The sequence below is a fragment of the Pygocentrus nattereri genome, chromosome 11 (genome assembly GCF_015220715.1).
Source record: "Pygocentrus nattereri isolate fPygNat1 chromosome 11, fPygNat1.pri, whole genome shotgun sequence".
In the NCBI taxonomy this organism is placed as follows: domain Eukaryota; kingdom Metazoa; phylum Chordata; class Actinopteri; order Characiformes; family Serrasalmidae; genus Pygocentrus; species Pygocentrus nattereri.
This window is the reverse complement of record NC_051221.1, coordinates 9,024,234-9,038,209: the sequence shown is the minus strand read 5'-3', so window position 1 is coordinate 9,038,209 and position 13,976 is coordinate 9,024,234. Positions and strand designations below refer to the sequence as shown.

The 13,976-nt window shown below is 43.6% G+C and overlaps 1 protein-coding gene across 2 annotated transcripts; it reads left to right on the top strand.

The window, feature by feature from the left end:
- Window positions 1–955: 955 nt before the first annotated feature.
- Window positions 956–13,289, top strand: rnf139 (ring finger protein 139). Of its 2 annotated transcripts, XM_017718397.2 has the most exons (5): window positions 956–1,288; window positions 3,131–3,881; window positions 8,948–9,557; window positions 11,189–11,704; window positions 11,814–13,289. In XM_017718397.2, exons 1-4 carry the CDS (start codon window positions 1,126–1,128, stop codon window positions 11,693–11,695), a joined length of 2,031 nt encoding a protein of 676 aa, XP_017573886.1. In that variant the 5' UTR covers window positions 956–1,125; the 3' UTR covers window positions 11,696–11,704; window positions 11,814–13,289. The 2 variants fall into 2 exon arrangements, with proteins under 2 accessions (XP_017573886.1, XP_017573885.1); XM_017718396.2 differs by having other exon boundaries at window positions 11,189–13,289.
- Window positions 13,290–13,976: the final 687 nt, after the last annotated feature.

Sequence of the window (13,976 nt, the reverse complement as noted above, 5' to 3'; positions counted from 1 at the left end):
CTTATGTGCGGCTGCTCCAGAGCATCCCAATCCATTGCTAAGTGCTTTTCTGTGGAGATTATCCAAGCTGCCAGTGCACAATTGAGCATTTGTTAAAATAACTGAACTTATTCATTAGAAGAGTTGTCTGGATACGTATGGACATTTAAATGATGATAATGTCAAACATGCAGCAGCAAAACAGAATGGTATCGATAAAATCAGCTTTATGCTGACCAGTATAGTGTTTTATTTTGTTTAGCACTGCATGCGTCTTAAAATTTTACTTTGGCTTTGGTACAAAAAAACGTTATTTAAACTAGCAACACATCTCTACGATATTTTTCCAGATAGGTCTAAAAAACTTGGTGATATGCATACAAATGCGCATAGTTCTTAACAGAAAGTGGGCATTTAATTTTATAATTAAGCATTATCTAACAATAATTGTATTAATTAAGAACAATTTTATGTATTTTAAAATATTAAATATTTATAATTTAAAATAATAAGCTTTCCTTTTTAGCACCTGGGATACATAACATACACACACACACACTCCTGCCTTTTTATTAGGTACACCAGTTCAGTTGCAACAGGAACTCAAATAACCAACCAAAATCTCTGAGGAACGTTTCCAACACCTTGTTTAAAGTCTACCATGAAGAATTAAGGCAGTTCTGAAGGCAAAAGGGGGTCCAGCCTTTTACGAGTGTACCTAATAAAGTGGCTGGTGATTGTATATGCGGATTTCACATAAACACGCACGTAAATCTATATATGTAGATATATATTCGTTGTTAAAAAGTTAATGTTGAGTAATGTGGACACATCAACCATCTATATTGTGTTTGTTCCGTTATTTATTTAGTTAAGTTGGTTTCATTTGTGTTTGACTTCGTTTAGCTGGTTAGCTAACGCTAACTGATCGATCTAGCTAGCTAGTTCGCTCCGTTGCGTCGTTGCTACGCGATGACATCAGAGCGGTGACGCGCTCCGCTTCCGCGTTCTTCGCATAGCAACAGTGAGCGGAGGGAGCGGAGATGGCGGCTCAGACACAGCGGCGGCGCTGAGACCGCGACGGACAGACGGAGACGACGAGGGCCGGCAGGGGAGGAGGGCTTTAACGGCACCGACGACACGGACATGGCCTCCGCCGGCGCTCGGATCAGCCAGCAGGCCCTGGCCGTGCTGGACGTGGCTCTGCGGGTGCCCTGTATCTTTATAATCGACGCCATTTTTAACTCTTACCCCGACCCCGGAGCGGGCTGGGCCGGCACAGCCGGCAGGGTTGTGGGGCGAGTGCTGGGTAAGACACCGGCCAAACTACCCCCACCCTTCCGCTCATTTCTCCACAGGTTCTCCAGCGGCCGGCTGACAGCGCGGACAGCGTGTCTCCTGGTCAGAAGGAGCAGCACTCCGGGCCTCCCTGCTCTCCGCACAAAGCCGATTTAGTGGAGCAAACAACCTTGGCCTCTTTGCTCAGCTCGCACTTATCTCATCTCAACTCCTGCCCTGCTGCCAGAAAACCCCCTGCTCGATTGTTTTTGGCTTCTGTCAGCTTACCGAACCTAAACCGGGCAAGCTGCACTCACAGCAGAGGCCTCACTTCTTGTTTTTGTGGACTGTTGTGGTTGACATGTAGCCCAGGCCTTAACATGCGATCTTATGTTGTTACTATATTTACCATCTCCAAGCTTTATTTTTAGTGGGATCTTAAGCAAGTTATGGATCATACCTGCTTGTTTTGTAGCATATGGAGAATGTGGTGGCTTCACACTGTTTACTTTTTGAAGGGCGGAGGATATGTTGGGTTGTTTTGACTGTTGTGGTTGACATGTAGCTTAGGCCTTAACATGCAACCTTATGTTAGTATATCTACCTTCTCCAAGGTTTATTTTTCGTACAGTTAGATGGGATCTTAAGCAAGTTATGGCTCATACTTGCTTGCTTTTGTAGAATATGGAGAATACGACGCTTCACATAGTTTACCGTTTGAAGTGGGGAGGCTGTGTTGGGTTGTTTGGACTGTTGTGGCTGACCTGCAGCAGAGGCCTTAACATGGCAATATATTTACCTTCTCCAAGGTTTATTTTTAGTACAGCTAGATCTGATCTTAAGAGCATGGCGAACATGATGGCTTCAAACTGTTTCCTGTTTGAAGTGGGGAGCACATGATGGCTGCAAACTAGTGTGAATGTAATGGGAACGAACTAGTAGGGATACACTGATGTGTGAAGTGTGGCTCGATAATCAGTCATATCTACCAATACTGACATGTAGAGGTAGGCGATATGGCAAATATCTACTGTCTTGCTACTGTAAGAGGTTTTTGCGATACATGGCGTGTCCTATTTGTTCTTTCTGGCATCGGTAAAGTTGGAACAAAGTGGTGCCGTGTTTAAAATACTTAACTCTGGAAACAAAAGCTACGAAAACAATTATTCGTATTTAACGTTTCACATACTGACCTGCACTAAATGACCTAAGCAGGACTAATGACGATTTCTTTGTCTTCAAACATGCAGTTGGGGATTGTTTTCAGTACCAACCGTATCCACTGTATGCTCAGAAAAGCATATCGTCACATGTGGTGATGTAGTTTATCACGATAACAATAATTGTCATATTGCCCAACTCTACTGACACATAAACATTAATTCAATGCATTTGGGCTTAATCTGGATTAGCATTGTGGAGAGAGATGTCATTTATTTCTGTGGTAAAATGAATAAAATGCAAGCACCTTAGTACAGTAGCCTGGTATTGCCTAAACATTCTGCCCTACTGGAGTACAATGAATTTGTCATCAGATATCAGTTTGTTATATGTATCAAATCTACACATTTGTCCAATGCTGATCATTTTTAAACTGTTATTTGTTGATAATGATTTGTTTACAGTACATTACACATCCCTACCAACTAGTTCATTTGAAAGAGAATATGACGGCCTCAAACTGGCTTCTTTCCTGAAGTACAGTGGATTATAGTGACTCCATACTAGTACATTTATCTGAATATTGGTGAATATGCTAGTCTTCCAGCTCGCTAAAAATATGGTGAATCAAGAGAAACATCAAATGCCTTCCTACACGTAAATAGTGTGTATTACTTACCATGTTGAGCCGTGTTCCTCTTGTGTTTTTCAGGTATTGTGGTCTGCAGTGTAGTGCTGGTGCTGTCTCAGAAGTCCCTCTTTAAGTTCTACGCCCTGTTCTGTGCCGTGCTGCTGGGCGCCGTTGCAGTGTTGATAAACTACTATGCCACGTCCCATATAGACTTCTATAGCGCCTACTACAAGGCAGCACTGGGCTTTCGGGTGCTGCCCCGAAACGGGCCCACGCTGTGGCTGGGCATGGCGGTGCTGCAGCTGCTGTTTGGCACGGGATACGTGGTCCTGCTGAACGTGCGCTCGCTGTGCGCTGCCCTAGTGGTGTTGGACATCCTGCTGCCTCTGTCAGGCCTGGTCATGGAGCTGCCGCTGGACGTGCGGCAGCTGGTGGCCGTGGCCTCGGGCCTGATGCTGGCCCTGAACACGGCCGTGTGCCTGCTGCTGCGGCTCAAGTGGTTCTACTACTCCTGCCGCTATGTGTACCTGCTGGTGCGCCACATGTACCGCATCTATGGCCTACAGCTGCTGCTGGAGGACACGTGGAAGAGGATCCGCTTCCCCGACGTGCTGCGAGTCTTCTGGCTGACCCGCATGACGGCACAGGCCGTGGTGCTGGTGTATGTGGTGAAGGCGGCCCGGCTGGAGAGCGGCGGGGAGCAGCCCTACCTGACGTGGGACGTCTTCTGGGACCTGTGTAGCAACCTGATCATCAGTGGCTGCGACTCCACACTGACGGTTCTGGGCATGAGCGCAGTCATCTCCTCCATTGCCCACTACCTGGGCCTCAGGTTGTTATTATTATTATTATTATTAGTAGTAGTAGTAGTAGTAGTAGTAGTACAATTTTGACCTCATAATGATGCAATTACAATTGTTTATGTAACTGTTGATCATAGGGATGCACTGATATGGGAATTATGGGCTGATATTTAATTTACATCCACCTGGATTAATATTATAGTGAAATATAACACTAACTGCTCTGCTTCTTAATACAGTAAATGCATCATGAAATATCGATTAGCACTGTTGGTCAAGTCTAAACATCTGTCCAATACTGATTTTATTCTTCCTCAGATTTGCTCAAATGGATGTGATTTCATCGTCCTGCATTTCTAGCTCAATGCAAAAATGTAGCCATGATTCAACTTGATTTAATAAGTACAAGGCAGTAATTCTGAATACACAAATATGAGAAACTACTTATATTCCATGGTTGGACATTTAAGCAATAGAACACTCGAGAGTGTGTTATTGTGATTTGGTTGCCGTAGATCATCACAGCCGTGATGTTATAGCGATAACACATGATCTTGAGTGTTTCTACTGCTTTAATACAGCAGTTAAATAAATACAGTAAGAAGTTAATAAACTGGGTTGTGAACGCTGCGTTTAATATGTTTTAATGTTCAGTTCCTTCCCCAGATTATAGCTCCTTAACAAGCAGCTTATTGCTACGTCAGAGTAACGAGCTCCGCCCACTTGCTGCTCAGCCGGCAGTTCGTTCTCCAGCTCCTCACAGAACTACTAACAGTTTGGGAATTTAGTGTCGCCTCATCTTCAGAGTCGGACCAAATCAGCCGTCGGTCAAATGTGATCTTAACGGTGTCCATCTTCTGTTTGTGGCGAAGTCAGAAGTAAAAACGTCCAAATGGCTTGAGCGCCTCCTACAGCTGTCAAAGTCGTTGCTTAGCAACAGCGCCTCAGCGGAGTGATAGGGTGTTTGTGAAAAACCTGTGATGTTATGGTGAAATATCAGCGCAGTTAGAACGTCTCTCAACCAATCAGCTTGCGTGGCCGGAACCAACTGTTGTATAAATACACATATCGCTGCTGTCAGAACAAAACCTCGTATTTTCAAATTTGTAACTTTACAGGAGAGGCAAAAAACATATTTCACCTTAATGTAAGTCAATGGAACCAGAGTTTTTTCTAAATAATTAATTTTGGGCCATTTCTTTTGGACGGTTCATCATGAAATTAGAGACAATGTAAAGGACAGCAGACACTTTCAAACTATGTCAGAAAAAACCAAGAGAGAGAAATGAGATTTTCGTCTGACAGCAGTCATAATGCGCTCCATTAAAACACAACAACGACCTTTTTTTGGTCCAAGCAGAAACTTTACAACACGGGTGCAAAACTTTGAAACCTCTCTGGCGAAGCACGGTTTGCCTACAGGACAATAGGACCCTTATATAACACATTTTAAGTTTAACATATCGGAAAAAAGGCTCCCAGCTTGGTAACACCGTGTGACTGGGGGAGATCTAGCTGTCAATGACTAAATTAGGGAGAAAATGGGGAAAAAAACCAAAACTTTTGCACATGCCACATTTTATGTTTCATTTTTTCTTTTAAAAATGTTAAATCCAGCAAATAAACTGTAATTGTGCAGAAAAATCAGCAGAAGTTTGTTCCCAGATTTTCGCTTGTAAAATAAACAAAACGTGTCGTTTGACCGGGGTGCTCAAACTTCTGCACACAGCTGCATGTGTGCATTCAGTAAAAATTCAGTAGGGTTTGTAGTGTTCCCTCTAGTAGTGGGTTTGTAGTGATCTTCTAATCTCTGTGTGATTAGAAGATCAGAAGAGACACTTCAGACTGGTGCTGAGTGATATAATACAATTCAGTATTATATTTCAGCAGGAGATCAAATTTAATGAAACTGTGCAAAAACAAGATCTTAACACCTGACCCAGCTTGTTTCAGTGCGTCTGTTTTGTTCTCTCTCTTTTTTTTTTTTTTAAATGACCCCAATAAATTAGCTATTATTAAGTGCCATCCAGTCTGTTCCAGCCCCTGGTGACCAAATGGACAGAGTTTCTTCAGAATGTTCTGTCTTCTGTTTGGCTCCTCCGGCTTCTTATTGATTCATGGTTCTTCTGATTGTCTCTATCCATCTTATTGCCAGTCGTCCTTTACCTCTTATACTTTCAACCGTTCCAAGCTTAATTATTTTTTTTTTTACAGTGAATTGATTCTAAACATTGAGACAGAGGGCAAATCTGCAAAGTTAATATACCTATTTAGTGTTCTTGTATTTTGAACTGACCATTTTAAAAATTCCGATGCGCACATGCAGATTGACTGTACCTGTACTGTCCAGCAGCGATCTCGCCGCTTTCCTTACATCCTATCAAGCTTTAGCAGCGTTGAGTCATGTCTGCTTCCCACGACTACAGCTCTGTTACAGCGCTCAGTCATATTTTAGTATTCATGCATTCCCAAGAAACAGAAGTGAGCGAGAGAGCACTGCACGGATTTAAAGGAAAGCTATCTTTCCAGGCTAGCTGTTTTTAGAAGCTGGCTAACGTGACGCAGCGCTCCGTCCACTGTGAACAGCTGTGGTAGGAGTGATGGCAGCAAGGCGCTGTGATCCATCACTGACCTGCCGAGCCAGCTAATGTTTTCTATTCGTGTTAAGCTAACGTTGCTGAGAAACTAAACTGTTTAGCACCTGCAAACTAGGACTCGTCACCATGTTTTTGGCCATAGCGCTCAGCCCTGCACCAAGCACTACTTTTTTGCCTTATATTTACCCTTTAGGTCCACATATGTGGACATTTCTGTGAATTATTATTATTATTTTTTAACCAAAAACATTTTTACATAAGATTTCCAACCTGTTAGATGTGAAGACGGTGCTTTTCAAACTGATGCAAATGATCTCTGATTAGCGCCTCATTCATTTATTGCTAAAAAATGATCAATTGAGATATATTAACAGATATTTAATGGAGAAATTAAACTGTTATGCCCGTATTTCCTCTCACATCGCCCCCCCATCACAGCACATTATTTGAAGTTCTGTCTGTGCTGCAGGTGAACAGAATAGAATCTGTCATTATATTAAGATTAAGAGACCCTTATTAGTCCCACAACGGGGAAATTTCACCTCCGCGTTTAACCCATCCGTGAAGTGAAACACCACATACACACTAGTAAGCGCACACACACTAGGGGGCAGTGAGCACACTTGCCCGGAGCGGTGGGCAGCCCAATCCGCGGCGCCCGGGGAGCAGTTGGGGGTTAGGTGTCTTGCTCAAGGACACCTCAGTCATGTGCTATCGGCTCTGGGGATCGAACCGGCGACCTTCCGGTCACGAGGCTGGATCCCTAACCTCCAGCCCACGACTGCCCCAAGTGCTGCGTTGGCCAGTAAATATATTCAATAATATATTCAAGTACAGTGAAATTTTGTGTGGCATCTCTCCTACAGAGGTCACGAGATCCAGAATAATAAAAAGATTAAATGAAATGAAATAAACTACAAAGTGGCTCTGTGCAAAACTACAAAAACAATTTGCATCCCAGTGCGTGTAGCTACATTTACATATTTACAGAGGACTGGGTGGACAGAGGTGTTTCTTTCTTCATTGATTTTCTTCTTTTATGATTTCGGCAAAGTAACAGAAGCTATATTGGCTGTTTGAGTCAGTTTGAATGACAGTTTGCGCCGTATGAACATTAAAACAAAAGCACTCTATAATGCACTATAAAGTAAAGAGTAGGCCTCCAGGATACAGACGTAAAATATGCCCTTTGTTGAAGGTATTGAATATCATGATGACAGTATGAGAAGCGATAAATATTGTGCTTCTAGTGCGTAAAATCAAGCACCAGCAAGCTGACACCTAATTTACGTATCATTTACACTTATGGCATTTGGCTGACGCTCTTATCCAGAGCGACTTACAATTTGATCGTTTTACACAGGTAGGCCAAGGTGGTGTTAGGAGTCTTGCCCAAGGACTCTTATTGGTATAGTGTAGGGTGTTTGCCCTGGTCGGGGATTGAACCCCAGTCTACAGTGTAGAAGGCCAAGGTGTTACCCACTATACTAACCAACCACCACATTTACATGATGTACACCCTACTTGAAGCAGCTGGTAGAGAGCAAATGAAAGCAACGACAGTATTGAGTGGCTCCTGAGCTAATAGCTGTGCTTGTAGGTGTTTGTGGTCGAGCAGGTGTCCGCATTGCTCCCCTACTGACCAAACTTTATATTGTTAATATTACTATGATTAGAATATGAAAATAAACAAAATGTCTTGTTTTCAAAGGTGGTGGAGAGCTGGCTTGTATTTTTTGGGTGGAGTCTGCAGTGTAAAACAACCACAGTGTAACGTGCCTTAAAATGGGATGAGTTACAGAATTTGTTTATACTAGTGTGCATGTTGAATACATGGGTCTACTTTGGACTGGGTTACCATATGCACAAATGATCAGTGTTTATTGTTTTCTACTTTTCTTGTTGTTATCTGTATTATAGATGGTACTGTAATAGCTTCGGTTAGTTAACCACAAATCTAGCGCTCGGATGTCCACACGCTCCGACCATACGTAGGTTTGGTTGTACAGATGCTCCAAATACGAAACTGATAAATAACAAAACAGTTGGTAAAATTTGCTCATTTTGCAATCGGATTTGACTGTACGCACCTTTGATGAAGGGCCAATGTCGCTGAAGTGAAGTACTGCTCATTATGAAACATCAAAAGCAGTTTGGCTGCTAACGTGTCCCCTTGTGGAGAACTTGTATCCTGTGAAATGTGAATTTAACGAGACGCTTCAGTCAGGATTCCCTGAAGAGTTTTTCTGTGTTTGTTTGCATTCAGGCTAAAAATATTTCAAAAGTGTTTTTATTTTCAGTGTACATATATAAATATTATATATGTTAATTACTTAAAAAGGATTTATTGAAACAGATAAAGTTACGTTTAGCATGCACCCCTTATCACTGGGTTTTGTGGACTAATCATCGCAACCCTAGCTTTGGGCTTTGCACACAAAAACTACTCACCTGTGATATGACAGTAAATTTCATGTGATCTGATCTCATTTAATCAGCATCTTGGCCTTCATCGGCTCCACGGAGGAGGAGGACAAGCGGCTTGGTTTTGTGGCACCCGTGCTCTTCTTCATCCTTGCGCTGCAGACGGGACTGAGCGGTCTGGATCCCGAAGAGCGGCTGGTGCGCCTCAGCAGGAACATGTGCCTCCTGCTCACGGCCGTCCTGCACTTCATCCACGGCATGACGGACCCAGTGCTGATGTCCCTGAGCGCCTCACACGTCCCGTCCGCCCGCCGCCACCTGCCCGTGCTGCTGGTGTCGCTGGGTCTCCTGGTGCTGCCTGTGCTGCTCAGTCGCCTGCTATGGCGACACTACGCCCTCAACACCTGGCTGTTTGCCGTCACTGCCTTCTGTGTGGAGCTGTGCCTGAAGGTGCTGGTCTCGTTGACTGTGTATGGCCTGTTCATGATCGATGGCTACTACAACGTACTCTGGGAGAAGCTGGATGACTACGTCTACTACGTGCGCTCCACGGGCAACGTTATCGAATTTGTCTTCGGCGTGGTCATGTTCGGCAACGGCGCCTACACCATGATGTTCGAGTCGGGCAGCAAGATACGGGCCTGTATGATGTGCCTCCATGCGTACTTCAACATTTACCTGCAGGTAAGGGTTAGGGGTGGTTTTGGATTCATGTATGGATTTCTAAATTCACCTTAGTGTTCATCTACTTAATGAGATTCAAATAAGCTTTGTGTAGTTTGCAATAGAGATCTGCACTTTAGGGACCCGCCACAGCATCTTGTGATAACTTTCAGTATTGTGTGCGGGAGCAGGCGAAATGCCAGCCCACCGCAGGGGTGAGCAGGCCAAAGCACACGTGAAGGCAAATCTCACAAATAAATAAATAGTCTAAATAAAGTAGAATCATAGCAGTAAAACAGTTCAAATAAATGAAGTTGTTCTAAAGGCTTGCAAAGCAACGTTTATGTGAAAAACGTGCAACTTCTCGTAGCCTACAGAGATGGTGGAGCCTTCTGTCTGATTGCCACAGCTGCCGAGCCCAAACAATAACTGTTCTGTGGTTTAATTACTTGCTTGGTGATATTTTATCACTGGAAACATTGGTGTCTGTATATGGTTGTAATATATTTAGTCCAGATTCTTCCATCTCCAGCAGCCTTTTGGAATTGGTAGTATGTTTAACTCTAATAATCCTGTGATTTGTGTTTTATACAAAGTATCAAGGACCGCCCCAATTTTTTGAGACGTTTTGGTGTTCGGTAGTACCAAGATGCTTTGGTTGGTGCTTTTTTGGTATCAAATTACGGCACACAGGCCTAGTCTCAAGAGTTTAGTCTTCCCCTATTCAGAAAGATAGGAGCCTGATCTTGTATGGCCTGGAACAACTGGCCAGCGGTGCTGCAAATATAGCTCCCAGGTGGACAGACTTTCCCAAACGGACCTTGGAAGTTAGGATTGCTGCAGCCCTGCATGAACCCCTTGGTCACAGGACCCTGCAGCTCCTTGTTCAAATGTTGGAAATACAAACCTCTTGGCTACTATGGGCCGTGCACAGGGCTGCGGAAACCCTACCTGGAGTTTAGCGCAATAATGCACAAAAACACTTTTCAGCTCTGCAATTGAGCCCAAACAGGGTAAGGATTGTTCCCGCTTGCATCTTTACCAGCAAGCCGATCGGCTCTCTTTATTGAGGGGCTGGACTTTCTCTGTAAACAGCACCATGTTGAGCGTTAGGAGTTCTTCCATTCATTTCCAACCCAGCCAGTCTCCTTTCTCCCCTTTTATATCGTCTCTGGCTGCCATTGTACTTAGTTTTTCTAAGGTTTTTCCTGGCTCTGTTTATTTCCTCCTCTCTATCAGCACCACCTATCAGTGAGGTCTCACAGCCAATCAGCCCCTCTAAAATATAAATGTGTGGAATGTTTATTTGGCTGTTTGACACATCATACTTCTGAAATACTCTCAACATACTCACACTATTTTTAAATACCACGGTATACCGTTATACCACCCAACAGTAAGGTGAACTGATAAGCCGTAATACTCACTGAAACCATTTCATATTTCTGGTTTAGATTTTTATTTTATGCATGCACTTATTATTGCCATTGTTATAACTAGAAGTCTAACATTGTAATAAAAGCACATTATTATTTATAAAATAATAAATAATAATACAAATGATGATCACTTTTTTAGATATACATCATGATGATTATCATTGTGGATAGCCAAAAAATATACATTCAGTTTCCCTCATCACTTCTTTGCAGGCGAAGAATGGTTGGAAGACCTTCATCAACCGCCGCACGGCCGTGAAAAAGATCAACTCCCTTCCGGAGGTGAAGGGCACCGAGCTGCGGGACGTGGAGGATGTGTGCGCCATCTGCTACCAGGAGTTTACAGCCTCGGCCCGAATCACGCCCTGCCGCCACTACTTCCACGCCCTCTGCCTCCGCAAGTGGCTCTACATCCAGGACACCTGCCCCATGTGCCATCAGAAAGTGTACGTTGAGGAGGACACCCGCGAGCGTGCCCCGTTCTCCAACAACAATGGCTACGCGCCAGCTGGAGAGGAGCGGGGGGCGGAGTTTGACGGAGGAGGTGGAGCGGAAGCGGGGCCGGCAGCAGCAGCAGCAGAGAGGGCGGAGCCTGATAACGAGCTGCTGGAGGATAATGACAGTATAGAATACGATGAGGACGAGTGGGGCACCCAGAGCGCGGCGACCCCTGTAGAGGAGGACTACATTAATGATGACACAGACTCGAACACGGACTGAAGGAAACAGGTGTTTTTAGTTTAAGACAAAACAAGCATCTTAATTTTTGAGATCAGGGAAAGTTCTTTTTTCCTCTTGCTCCTTTAGGATTTGTTTTGTATGTCTGTGTCTCTCAAAGGGCTGAGTGGAGTTAAAAGAATAACATTGGAGAGAGTGAGTGCCTAAGCAAGGGGTCAGAGGTCAGAGAGACGCACGCAAGTGGTCCTCCGGAGTGTTTAGTAACGGCATCTATGGAGTGTTCGCTACTTTAGAGTCGAAGATCGAGGGAGATCTTCGCATCTCGCGCTGCCCCGCTTACGGAAGGAGAGGTAAAAGGCGACGTGCTACTGCAACCACACAGATATACCTCTTTATGGCTACTACTGGTCTCTTGTGTGACCTTGCTTCAAATTTGTGTACATTGTTGTACATGTAATAAAAGAATGACGCTCTTTCCCGTGCGAAAAAGAGAGAAGTGTTTGTGCTGTGTTCTCAGAGGTGGCTGGAGAAGGACTGAGTGAAACTCTGACTGCGCCATGTCTCAGTAAATAAGACGTTTTCAGACCACGTCTGTGTTAGTCTCCACATTTCGTTCAGACTCGGCTCAGTTGCTTTCGTTGTTTTGAACATGACACTTTTTTTTTTTTTTTTGGTGTCTCTGTTCCCGTTCTGCACTACAACTAACACAATTCTCCTGTTCTGGGTTTCAGTTAACGTTTCAGCTGGAGCAATAAGCCCGTCAGTGATGATTATGTTGATGAGAGTCCAGTGACTGTTTTTGTAAAGCTTTAAAGAGAGAATGCTGAGCCAGCATCAGGTATTGCCTTCCCCCAATCATCAACAGTAAATTATAGCTCGCTTCGGAGTCATTAGGGATAAATGACTGACTGTATTTGAAACGTGTTCGTTCTCCACTCCAAACGGGACTTGTTCACGTTTGGTGGGGCAAATTTTGAAATTCAAGCTTTTCCGTATTGTAATTAGCAACATTTTGTGGACACGTTGCTCAAGAGTTTTCTAAAACAAATAAATAAATATATAGGAAAAAAAAAATCTGGGGGTGGGCAATATGGCCAAAGGCTAACTTTTTTTTTTTTTCCCTCCTCGATACACATCACTGCATTACAATATTTATTTTTTCTGAGGTCATGGAGCAGTAAATTCCCTTCTCACCATGTCTGAGAATTTCCCTATGTACCAATTAAGTGTGTTATGTCCAGATGATAAAATGATCTGGAAATCAAGGCCATGTGGAGACAGAATTCCCACCCTGTATTGTCACGGTCAGATCAAAACCTTATCAGTTAAATCTTTTTATTGCATCTAAACGTTGCCATTTTGGAGATTTGAGGTTTTGTTCAGACAGCGGCAATCCATCGATCATGTGAAATCGGAGTATTGAGTAATGACTGATCTGAGATCAGCAGAAACTGGACTAATTTGTTTTCTTCTTCATGCTCAGTGGTCACTGCGCTCTCAGTTTCTTTGAGAAGTGTATGAAGGATTTTCATGATTTGGACATGATTTGTTTTGCTCAGTGGGACTTCAGGTGGATCTATTGATTTTGCCGTTTGCTCAGAAGAGTTAATAAAATCATATTTAATAGTGCGTTGCATCATATGTCCACAAGAAGATATTTTCGAGGTGCCTGCTTGTGTTCTCAGTCAAGAGTGTCCACGATAGGGCTGGAGGTTTTATTCCAGTCAAGCAGAAGCACTTCTGATTCTACTTGATTGATCAGCTTATTGTTAAATTCTTTATAATATCTAAGGACGCTTTCTCACTTTGTTTAGTGTAGACCCTCTGAACCTTTCTTTCTTTAGCTTAGCCCAGTTTAACAGGTGTGAACGCTCCATCTGTACTCAGGGTTGCACTGCACAACAGAGCGGTGGTCCAGCCAAAATCGTAGGTCTCGGCCCTCTTCCGGATGAATGCTGGTTCCGTTTGCTGCTGTTTGAGATTAATTTTCATGATGCCACGCACTAAACAAGAGAATTCAACATCAGAGCATGCTATCTAGCTCTTTTAGCGGCACGTCAGTGCTGTGCTGTCCACGTAACCTGCCTGTTTTAGTATCGTTCTTCGCTCATATCGCTCTTGCAGCATGAGCCTGCTGTTAATAACGGCAGATGAGCAAAATGAGGTGGTTCAAAAAGATTCATCTGATTTCAAACTGATTTTATTTCACTTTTAAGTGAGAATCAAGTTTATGTCATTTTACAAGTGCTCAATATGAACCTCCTCCAGCTGTACAGACATCATTAACGCTGTGGTCAAATTCATGCCATACTCCATTTGGCAC

Coding starts and splice junctions, on each gene's coding strand:
- rnf139 (XM_017718397.2), top strand. CDS start 1,126: ATGGCCTCCGCCGGCGCTCGGATCAGCCAGCAGGCCCTGGCCGTGCTG. Junction 3,882..8,947: donor GCCCACTACCTGGGCCTCAG/GTTGTTATTATT, acceptor TCATTTAATCAG/CATCTTGGCCTTCATCGGCT. Junction 9,558..11,188: donor ACTTCAACATTTACCTGCAG/GTAAGGGTTAGG, acceptor ACTTCTTTGCAG/GCGAAGAATGGTTGGAAGAC.